This window comes from Equus quagga, chromosome 15 (genome assembly GCF_021613505.1).
Source record: "Equus quagga isolate Etosha38 chromosome 15, UCLA_HA_Equagga_1.0, whole genome shotgun sequence".
NCBI classification, from domain to species: Eukaryota; Metazoa; Chordata; class Mammalia; order Perissodactyla; family Equidae; genus Equus; species Equus quagga.
In genome coordinates, this window is record NC_060281.1 from 39,670,654 (window position 1) to 39,682,403 (window position 11,750).

Sequence of the window (11,750 nt, forward strand, 5' to 3'; positions counted from 1 at the left end):
TGCTTCCTCAAATTTTCAGGGCTTTTCTCCAGCGCCCCATTCCTTGTCTATCCCTTTCCCCTCAGGAAAATCCCTAGCCCCGGCTCTCTATAGTCACGTGACCACTGTGACACTTTTGACTGTGGCCACCAGATGTCGCCCTTCTCCCAACTACTATGCTTCATAGGTGGTTTGGCCAGAGGGGAAGTAAAATACAGAATTTAAAATGTAGGTCTTTGATTTTTCAAATGTAGTTGACCTTAAGAATTGATAAACAAAGCCAGAAAAAAAATAAGCTAAGGAACACGGAAAGAAAATGGAAATTTATAACTTCGCTTATAAAAAAAATTTAACAGGACACAGTTTTTGATGGTTAGTAAATATGTAACTGTGAACACTAGATAGGGTCTTTCTGGAAATCTCAGCTTGTTGAAATAAAACCCATATAAAACAAACCGTTGCCTAATTAATTGTAACATATCCTTACGGAGGTAGAAGAGAAAGAGAAGCTTTTTGGCAGATCTGCTTTGAGTATAGGATGGTAATTAAAGAGAAAGAATTTATCAGCGTGCTTCTAGCATGGTTTGGAGGTAAAATGACAACTCTGTTAAAACTTACATAATAATGTCCCTAGAATGAAGAAAAACAATTAATTCAGCTACCATTGTTTAATGAAAATATTCCATAAAATAAAACATAAAAAATTAGAAGCAAAATGACATAATGATTAAGTCGATTAAGTATATACATAAGATGGACAAGTACATCAGAAAAATCATGCAGTACACAATCCAATTGTGCATTTATTAAAATATATGTATTTGTTAATTTTCCATATTTTAATAAACAAATAATACTAAGAGGAAATACACAAATTGTTAATAGAGTCTATCACTGGTTAATGGAATAAGTTTCAATTGAATTAATTTTCAACTTTTCTATGGTAAGCACAAATTATAGGTATTTTCATCCACTTAACTTTTGTAACCAGAAAAAAAGAAAAGTTTAAAAAAATAGTTGAGATCACTTTGCCCAAATTCAAGACCTACTAGACAAACTTTTGTGCAGTATTTGGTTTCTTGAGGTGTCTGCCCTCTGAGACAGCATGTCTAGTACCACAGTTATGCAACCAAATGTATGGAGCAGCATAAAGCCGGCACATACCCTGCAAGTGCGTAAGTTAGTTTTCTTTTGAACATGATCAGATGAATTACTTTCCAAGAATCTATTAATTCCTGAGTGACCTGGTTAGATTAATTTTTTTTAATGTGCACAGTTGGGGATGAGAGCCAGACTCCCAGGGAACCCAGGAACATGCCTGGGGTACCCTCCAGGCCACTTGATGGCTTCCGTTTTTCCACCTTTAATATGGGAAAGGTTGCTCCAGTTCATGGAGGGAAATGCCACCAGAGGCCCTGGTGGAGGGAGGACACTGTCAGGTCCAACACAGCCACTAACTGACACCAGCAATCACAGTCCTGGCCTGGGGCCTAAGAGAGGTGCCAGGGAGAGCAGGCTGGCGGTGGCAACAGAGGACAAGAGGAGTCACATTCTGGGCTGCTTCCCACAGGGACTTTGAAAGGAAACATGGCTGAGATTGTTTTCTGCTGTTTTCCCTTCATTTGGGTCAAACCCACTGAGAATAAAAACAAGGATCCAGGAGAAGAGCTCTCTCTCCAGCCATCTCCTCCCTCCTGCCTTACTCCAGGCATCTAAGCCTGCTGAACATGGTGGCGTGCAAGGTGGATCAGAGTCAGACTGACCGAGTTCGAAACTTATCTCTATCCCCAGCAAACTGTGAGATAGTCTATACTTCACTTTCTTCATCTAAAAAAGCAGTGAGGAGAATAGTACAGAAAGTCCTTGACTTATGATGCTTCAAATTATGATTTTTTGATTTTACAATGGTGCAAAAGCAATACGCATTCAGTAGAAACCATACTTCATCTTTTCGTGGGCTAGCGCCACGTGGTACGGTCCTCTCTCGGGATGCTGGGCAGTGGCACCTGAGCTGCAGCTCCCAGTCAGCCACGCCAGCATGACAGTGAACGACCGATACACTCACAACCATTCTGTGCCCAGACAACCATTCTGTTTGTCACTTTCATTACACTATTCAATAAATTACACGAGATATTCAGCACTATATTATAAAATAGGCTTTGTGTTAGATGAGTTTGCCCAACTATAAGCTAACGTAAGTGTTCTGAGCACATTTAAGGTAGGCTAGGCTAAGCTCTGATGTTCAATACGTTGGTATATTAAATGCGTTTTTGGCTGACTATATTTTCAGTGGAACGATGGCTTTACTGGGATGCAACCTCATTGTAAGTCGAAGAAGATCTGTACTTATATCAAAGAATTATTATAAGAACTGCATGAGATGATGCATGTCAGTAGGTGCTCAGAACTAAGTCTGGCACCAAGTAAGTCCTTTTTTTTTTTAATAAGTGTCAGCCACCTTATCATTATCATCATCATCCTTATTATCATTTTAATTATCGGAACAAGGAGACAGGGTCGGCAGAGACCAAGTAGAAAATTACTGTGCTACTTCCAGTCTGGCATACCAGACAGATATTATAAATGCAAGCATAATCTAAAGAAACTTATCTGACACCTTTGTGCAAATTAGAAAAAGACACCTCTCCTTAAGACACTTCCCACTCACTTTCTGGAAAACTATCATAATACACACAAACGTCCTTGATGCCTCTTCTGGGAAATGTGCCTCCTCGGGTTGTGCAGTGCACAGCCTTCACAGTTGTACAATGCCCAGATCACCCTCTGATGGAAGAGACCACAGGGTTTGGTGACAGATGAGTTACTGGATAACAGAGGGAGTGAGGATTAAAAGGAAACTTGAGTGGGTCTAGGAAATGCCTGGATGGGTGTGCAAACTTCAGGTCAGGGTGTGAGAGCGTATGTACCAAGGAGAAGGTCCATAGCTTTTCTCAGATGTTAAAAGTCCCCTAAATTTAAGGAGCCCTATTCCAGAGGTAGGAGAGGAGCTGATGTAGCTGTATGGAGTCTGAGATGATGCAGGAAATGAAGGCAGGCTCTAGATGCAGCTCAAGATCCATGAGAGCCAGTTCTTGGGGGAAGGTCACAGCTGGGGCTCCTTAGCATGCAGGAACTCAAAAACTTAAATGGGGGAAACTTTTTGAGAATGAATAGGGAAAGCAAAGAGCAGCAAGTTCCTGGGACACTTCCCAATTGTTCGGTCCAACTCTGTCCTGAAACATGAAGAACACCACAAGCACACCCTCTCTGAGTCTCGAATTATGTGTCCTCCCCACGAGCGGTCTGCTGGCTGCACTTCACTCACATTCAGCTAAGACGTAGTCCCCCGTGGCTCCTCCTGCAAAGACAAGAGGTCTAGGCAAAAGGCATCACAGGCAGAGTCATCATCTTGACTCTTCCCTCTTCCTCCCCTCCCTCATCCACTCACCTCAATTCTGATCACTCCCTTCCCAAGGAACTACTAGATTTCAGGCACCATTATCTCTCACCTGAAATTCCTTAAGCACTTTCTAACTGATCTCCTTGCCTTCACTCTCACCTCCAAACAACTCATTCTTCATACCGTGGAGGTCGTGTCCCTCCTTGCTTATTTAAGTCCCTGCGTGACTCTCCAAAGCACATATGGTAACATCCCAAAGGCTTCCAGAGCTCTGCTTGAGCTACCTTCTTTCTGCCCCTCTTTCCCCCACACTATAGATGTTCAGGGGATAGAAATGCAGAATTGGTGACTGTCAAGTATACAAAGTAAAGGACAAGGCACAATAATAATTTATCATCTCCTAGCATGCCTCACACTCTCTACTTGCATGCTTGCTCCATCTGTACAGACCTCCTCTCACCCTCAACCCCACCTAAAGAAATCGTGCTTCTTCAAGATCCAGAAGCTTTTCTTGATCCTCAGCTGAATGTGGTCATTCCTTCCTTTGACACTCGAAAGAATTTGTTTTGTATCTGCTTAGGACCTTAGGGGGTCTTCTTTAACTGTATTTACTTGTGTTATGGGTTTCATTCCTTACTAGATTTGGGTTCTGAGAACAGCAACAGTGATTAAGTCAACCTCAAAGCCCCTGCACTACCTTAAATAGCATCCTACAAAGTAACAGGTGCTCTACAAATAATAAGCGCTCAAAGGACATTTGTTGCATTAGAAGCTTTCATTCTGAGGAGAGTCATTAATTCTTGTTCTCAGGGAGGTGCTAGTGTTCCCAAAGAAAAAGAGAGAGGAAAAGCCTTCTCATGGATGCCAAATCCCCTATTCCCTCCTTCTCCCTCACTTCCTGCAGGAGAATTAGCATGTCCTCGGGGCGGAGGAATGAAGAGACTTCTTCTTCCCACTTACTTGAAGCTTGCCTTCTCCTTAAGATTCTGAACAAAATTCCAGTAAAGAAGATGATGACACAAACAGCAATCACACTGATGACTCCAATGGCCAGTGTGTTAGACAGTGAGGGCTCTAAAAAACAAAAGCAAATTAAGGCCCGTGACCGCCACCCCAGCCCAGAGCAGACCCTCCCCTCACTGCCATGTTGAACCACTCCTGTTCCACCCACAACAGATTTTCTCAGCACTGGCTCTCATCCATACCCCAGGTTGCAGTGAGGGGCTGATCCAGGCCTGGGTGCTCCACCTGGCAGGTGTATCTCTGTTCTTCCCCAGGGGTCACAGCCAAAGCCACCCAGGTCTGGTAGGTCCCGTCCCCATTGGGCAGCACGTCCTCAGACTCGGCATCCTTGGCATCCACTGGCTGCCTGTCCTTCAACCACCTCACGGTGATGTTCTGGGGGTAGAAGTTCAGAGCCTGACACCGTAGAAAGGTCACTGCAGAGGCCACATGATGAGTCACCTTCACCAAAGGAGGCACTGGACAGGAAGGAGGAAGGATCTGGAGAGAGGATCTTTCTACCCTTGCCAGCAAGACCAGAACTTTCACTTCCCTTCCTCTATGGGTTGGAGGAAGAAGACACCCTGTTCAGACAAAGCAAGCTGCAGGAAAGACACCATTTTGTGTCCTAAAATAAGTTTCAAGATGCTCTAATGAGCTGTCACATGGAGAACAGTCAGTCATATCAGCCTGTTGTCTTGTCTCATATGTAAATATGCATACCTGTTGCCCATGTCTTCTGTTCTTTGTTAATATATTAAATTCAGTCAGATGAAATTGCCCTTTACATAGATCAAAAATGGTTGAATAGGTACTATCAGCAATTTTACCTGGTTCAACCCCAATAAGTATTCTGGTAAGATAGCCAGGCTTCAGTTACTATTGCTATGCTCTGTGAAAGTAACCTTTAACTGCCAAAGGATTCTGCTACTCTGATCAGTTGCCTTCATTGGTAATTTCTTGCCTTGGTATTCATGTGATAATTGACCTCTCTGAATTCCTAAAATGTATAAGCATCACATGTTCTCGGTTAAAGCAAGAGAAGAGCACAGACACTTCTTCTTTGGCTACATACATGGAAAAATAAATTAAAACCATGACTCCTGGCTGTGTCGTACATCTCAATGACACAGTGAAGACCTCATATCTGGAGACCTCAGGGTGGAAACTTCAGACCTCACTTCCTTCCCAGAGAGTCACACAACTTTGGCTACTTCTGAAATCCCAGCCAGGGATCCCATGCCCCACATTCCCCTCCACTCCATCACTAGAGGATAAGGGCAGAAGGGTGCTCCCGCCATACCTTGCCGGTCCAGCACCCCTCTCCCCAGCTCCAGCAACCACTGCAGCTGCTCAGGGCAGTCCCTCTCGAGATAAGCTTTGTTCTTCTTGGCCCGAATTTTATTCACTTCCCACTCCAGTTTGGTAGTCACGGCCTTGGACTCTGCTGCTCTCCAATCCAGTGTCTCAAGGCAGAATTCAAGATGGTCCTGCCCATCATATCCATACTTCCAGAACCCCCTGGTGCTGTTGTCCTCTTGCACCTCACAGCCCAGGATCACCTGCAGGGTGTGGGACTCTGGCAACATCCCCAGCTTCATTACTGAAACAAAAGGAGTAGGTCCCTGTCTCCATCATCCCAGGGAGTGAAGGACCCCAGACTCCTTCCCTCCTCTCTGCCCCCCAGGATCTCCAACTCCCAGCTCTCTCCCTCAAGATGCATCCTTGAGGTAGGGAAATGCTCCGCCCACCTCGGGAAGGGGAGGGCCCCTCTCCACGTACCCTTGCTGTGGTTGTGGTTGTCCATGATGGTCCAGAAGTCAACGATGAACATGTGATCCCACCCTTTCAGGCTCTGACTCAGCTGCAGCCACAGCTGGTTGGTTGCCCCACCCAAAACCCACTGGGCGCGGGACTCTGCACGGCGACTCTCGTGATTGTAGGCCACAAACAGCTGGTCGTCCACGTAGCCCAAGGCCTCAAACAGGGGGAGCCCAAGGTCCGGCTCTGAGGCACCCATGAAGAGGTAGCGCAGAGAGTGTGACCCTGGGGAGAGGGCAACAGTCCTTCTCCGTGGGCCACAGTGGGGGTGGGGAGGACAAGGCGCCACACACCTTCTAAATCAACTCAGACCACCAGCTGCGTCTGGGCCCACCGTGTGAAGAGTGGGACGCAGTGCCTACCTTCCTTCCCTATGATCATCCTGTCGGCTCTCTCCTTGTGCCCCTCCCTTTGCCATGTGTGGCTGACACCCCTTCACTCTTCCCAGCCTCATGATTAGGGCAGTCTCCCAGTCTCCCCTGGAGCCAACAGACTTGAGAAAACCCCAAGTTGTCTTTAGCTATGGCCCTTGGGCTCAGGAATTGGTGCTCAGAACTAATTCAATCCAAGTCCAGAGGAATTTGCTGTTGGGTTTTTTCACTACTGCCATCTGTGAACCCTTTCCTGAGTAAATGTTTGCTGTTAAATGATGGAAGATCTGCTGATAAATAGCTCAAGACAGCTATTAAAAGCGTCAAACAGTTTCAAAGCAAATACAGAAGGAGCCCAAGTAAGCCAAAAAGGACACGACTTCTAGGCAAGTGAGAGTTTCCCTACCCCTTCCCTCAGTTACAGAAGAAGGGAGTTCAGTCATGTATCCCCAGTGCCGAGAACAGGGTCTGGCATAGCAAGTGCCTAATACATCCTTGCTGGATGAATAAATGATGACAACCCCTAGGTTTTTATCTCTGGCCCTGAACTCTAGACTGTTACACCCAACTGCCTACGTGACACTACCAGCTGATGACTGATTGTAATCTCAGACTTAGCAAGGCCAGAACTAGGCTCTTCATTTCTCCTTCTGCCTTCACCATCTCAGAAGTGGCATCACCTATCCCTGCGTTGCTCAGCCCAATAAAATAAAACCAAAATAAAGTAATTAAATAGGGGAGTCACTTTTGACTCTTCCCTTCTTCTCACACAACACATAGATCCTTCAGCCACTTCCTTCCAAATATATCCAGAATACAACCATTTCTCACCACCACCTCTGCTCCCATCAGGCCAAATCCAGCATCTCTTGCCTGGGTTAGTGCAACAACTTCCCGGTTCCACTCCCTGCTTTAATTGTTGCTCCTGTCATTCTGATTTCCACAGAGGAGCCAGAGAAATCTTTAAAAGCTATGACAGATCATGTCACTTGGCTAGAATCCACATTGCAGCTTGGAGGCCCTAGGAGATCTTGCCTGTCGCTCCTTTAACTGAGCCCATCGCCTATTCTTGACCTCTGGTCCCTGCACTCATGCTGCACCACATCCTTGCTCTTCCTCCAACCCAGTGGTTGAAGGGAAATTTCATCTCTCAGGGGACATTTGGCAATACCTGGAGACATTTTTGGTTGTCATACTGGGGGAGTGTTACTAGCATCCAGAAAGTAAAAGACAAAGATGCTGCTAAACATGTTGCAATGCACATGATAGTCCCCACAAGCATAAAAAAACGTCATTAGTGGTGAGGCTGCAAACCCTGCTTCAACCCAACTTGCCAGCCACACCTAGTTTGCCAGAAAGTGCTGCTGCCAGACAGCGTTACTCTTACTTCCTTCTCCATTCCACCACCAGCCTGAGAGAGGGGCTGCCCTGACTTCCTCCTCCACGTGTCTTCACAGCACTCATTGTTCCCTGATGTCCTACATCCTTTTGTTCCTTTGTTTACTGTCATCCCTTCACTTGAATGCAAAATATCAGAGGGCAAGGACTTGGCTCCCCGCTGTCTCCTCTGGGAGAGAACGTGAGACACATGGCTGGTACTCCTTGTACACTTGTGAACAATGAATATTTCTGTTCAACATCAAATTTTATGATTCAACCTCTGATGCACTGTGATGTTTAAGAATCGCACCTGTGAAGTGGAGGCATGGGGTTTGCCTCAAAAGCCCAGGTTAACACTGAATAAGGTTACTGGTGAGCAGGTCATGCCTCATTCTTGTCATCTATGAGATGCGGACACACACACTAGCTACCCTCAAAGTGTCCTAAGGCTATGTGATCACGTACAGAGTGCTGAGCCAGACAACAGTGAGGGCAAACTCAGCTAAGATTAGAAACAGCGGGAGTACCTCATTTAACTTCAGAAAACCAGACTGCCTGAATTCTTTGTAACCTGGGGAAAGTTAACTAACCCGAGAGCCAGTTAACCACCCGTAAAATCAACATATTAATAGCTCCTACTTCTCAAATGCGTAATAGAGTCAACAAGATCACAGACATGAAGGTGATTTAAAACTGAGGTCATTACTTCACTGTGAAGTATCATCACTTTGGCATCCTCTAGTAAAGGCCCGTCCGTTAGTTATACAGGACTATTAACATTGCCAATCAACAACCCCTGGCTGAAAACGGGAACTCTTACATTCAGTTCAAAAGTTCAAAAATAACAGCCATGTTATTTTTCCAGGTAAAAGAACCATCGCCAAGAGTCCGTAAGGCCCGGGGCAGAGACCTCTCAGAACCCTCCCACCCCCAGAGGTCTCCACCCCAGGCTTCACCCAAAGAGGTGGGGGTGGGCTAGAATTCAGATCCCCCACCCAACTCCTACACACCCCGAATCCGCAGCGCGAGGAGTTCTGGGGTGGAAACCCGGCTCGCTCCTGCCGCGGGTTCACTCAGCCAAACGCCTCCTACCCCTTCGGGGCGCCCTGGTGTGGAAGCACCAAGGGGGCGCTCCGGCCAAGGTCGCCCTTGGTGAGAAGAACTTCCTGTTCGCGGATGACCAGGGGTAAAACAACACAACGACAGTAGAAACCAGAAAACCAAGATCCGAGTCCAAGGTTCCCAAGCCTAGCTCGGCCTCAATGAGAAACTGAAAGATTTACGTTTAAAAGCGTCACGATCAGGAGAAGGGAAATAGGTGGTTCCTAGCGCCCCTCCGAAGAGCAGGGACACGGGGGGGTGGGGAGTGAGAGGGAGCTGGGTCCTGGGCCGAGAGGCCTCCTAACCCCCTGTGCACCCAGTGCCCGGCGATAGCCCCCAATCCCAGGCCTGGGAAAGTTGGGGGAGGGGACTGTGCACCGGGCTGAGAACTTCCTCCCAACTTAGCGAGCTCTCAAGTGCTAAGAAAAGCTGGTTTCGATTTTCCCTCCCCGCCCCCCCCCCCCCGCCCCCCTGGCTCGCCCGCAGCCCCCGGACTCACGCGGCGGTCGCCCCTGCGTGGCCACGGTCCGCAAGAGGATCAGGAAGAGGAGCGCGGGCCGGCCTCGCGGGCCCATTTCCCCGGCTCGGACCGCGCGCCCCGGCGCGTGTCAGCTGCTTCGGGAGAGCGGGGAACCGGGAGTGACCCAAGAAGTCACCCTGGAGCCATTGCCAAGGCTCGGAGAAACCTCAGAAAAAAACTTCCTGGCCAGTGGGATCCTTTTCCGGGCCATTGGGGAAAAGAAATGGGTCTCCTGAACTTGAACTCTCTCCCCTGCAGCCCAGAGTACCTGCTTGTGAAACACTCAGCGGCCCAGCAGTCCCTCAGAGATTTAAACCCATCGAGGATGTTGCTGATGAGGGAAAGCATATGTAACGATTTTCCGATCTAAATATCCAATACTTAAATATTGAATAATCTAAAAATTCAATTACACATTTTCAAAACTTTTAAGTTCAACCTGCCAATCTTGTTATTCGACTTAGACATGTAATGATTTTTGCGTAAAAATTTCAATTTAGTTTTTGATTACAATTAGTTAAATCATGAGATTAACTAAGTCGATCCTACTGAAATATCTTTCTCAATTTACATCATTAAATTAAATTTCACAAACTTTACAGCACCTTGGAATCAATAATAATGGAGAACTATTAAAGCTATTGATGTCCTGCTCTTGTCCTCAGATACTCTGATTAATTGGTGTATGGTGCTAACTGGGCATCGGGATTTTAAAAGCCATCCTCCAGCCTCTCCCCCTCACCCCCAACACACATATAACAAAGTTTGGGAGTTACTGCCTCAGACATTTCGAACAATATTAACAAATTTAATACATCTGATTTTCCTAAAACCTTTAGCGACCTAGCCTTTTTAAGCACATAGGCAAATTTTGACCGTCTAAGAAAAGAAATCAAACTTGGAAATCAGGGCCTCTTAACTGGAGGGGGATATGAAACAAGATTAGGAAAATGTTGAATATTGGTGATGAGTACATGGGGATTGATTGTATTCTTTCTTTCTTTCTTTCTTTGTAACAGCGTTATTATTAAGATATAATGCGCATACCACACATTTCATCCATTTAAAGTGTAAAAGTCAGTGAGTTTTAGTATATTCACAAAGGTGTGCAACCATTCCCATAATCAATTTTAGAACATTTTTCATCCTCTCCACAAAGAAACCTTGTACCTTTTAGTCATCATTTCTAAATCTCTCCATCCTCCTTACCTCCAGTCCTAGCCAATCTTCCTATCGCCTCCTATCTCCATAGGTGTGCATATTCCGAACATTTCATATACATGGCATCATGTAATATGTGGTCTTTTGTGACTGGCTTCTTTCATTTAGCATAATGTTTTTACGTATCTTTTCCGTGAACATATAATATTCCATCATAAGGATATACCACATTTTATTTATCCATTCATCAATTGATGGACATTTGGATTGTTTTTATTTTTTGGTTATTAGAAATAATGCTGCTACTAACATTTGTGTACGAGTTTTTGTGGAGATGTATGTTTCCATTTCTCTTGGGTTTATACCTAGGACTGGAACTACTGGGTCACATGGTAACTACATTTAACCATTTGAGGAATCATCATACTGTTTTTCCAAACTGGCTGCATGATTTTACCCTCCCATCAGCAGTGTATGAGAATTCCAATTTCTCTTCATTTTTGCCAACGTTTTTGTCCATCTTTATAATTCTGGCCATTCTAGTGAGTGAGAAGTGGTATCTCATTGTGGTTTGGATTTGCATTTCCCTGATGACTAAGGATGTTGAACATCTTTTTACATGCCTATTGGTCATCTGTAATTCTTCTTTGGAGAAATGCCCATTCAGATCTTTTGCCCATTTTAAAGTTTGGGTTATTTGCTTTGTATTATGGAGTTGTAAGTGTCCTTAATATATCCTAGATATAAGTACCATACCAGATATGTGATTTAGAGACATTCTCTCCACTTCATTGTGCTATCTCTTTACTTTCTAGATGGTGTGCTTTGAAGCACAGACATTACCAATTTTGATGAAGTCCAATTTATCTATTTTTTCTTTAGTTGCTTGTGCTTTTGACGTCATATCTAAGGGACTGTTGCCAAATCCAAGGTCACAAAGATTTATACCTATGGTTTCTTCCATGAGAAATGTTTTCTTTATAATTCTACTTCTTACATTTATGTCTTTGAT

The 11,750-nt window shown here is 45.2% G+C and overlaps 1 protein-coding gene across 5 annotated transcripts; it reads right to left on the reverse strand.

Moving 5' to 3' along the window:
* Positions 1–632: 632 nt before the first annotated feature.
* Positions 633–9,753, reverse strand: HFE (homeostatic iron regulator). Of its 5 annotated transcripts, none has more exons than XM_046638861.1 (6): positions 9,557–9,753; positions 6,167–6,391; positions 5,688–5,987; positions 4,588–4,968; positions 4,343–4,456; positions 633–3,340 (listed from the first exon to the last, which is right to left on the reverse strand). In XM_046638861.1, exons 1-6 carry the CDS (start codon positions 9,630–9,632, stop codon positions 3,300–3,302), a joined length of 1,137 nt encoding a protein of 378 aa, XP_046494817.1. In that variant the 5' UTR covers positions 9,633–9,753; the 3' UTR covers positions 633–3,299. The 5 variants fall into 5 exon arrangements, with proteins under 5 accessions (XP_046494817.1, XP_046494819.1, XP_046494818.1 ...); XM_046638863.1 differs by having other exon boundaries at positions 4,588–4,821; positions 6,167–6,430; XM_046638862.1 differs by having other exon boundaries at positions 4,588–4,863; positions 6,167–6,430.
* Positions 9,754–11,750: the final 1,997 nt, after the last annotated feature.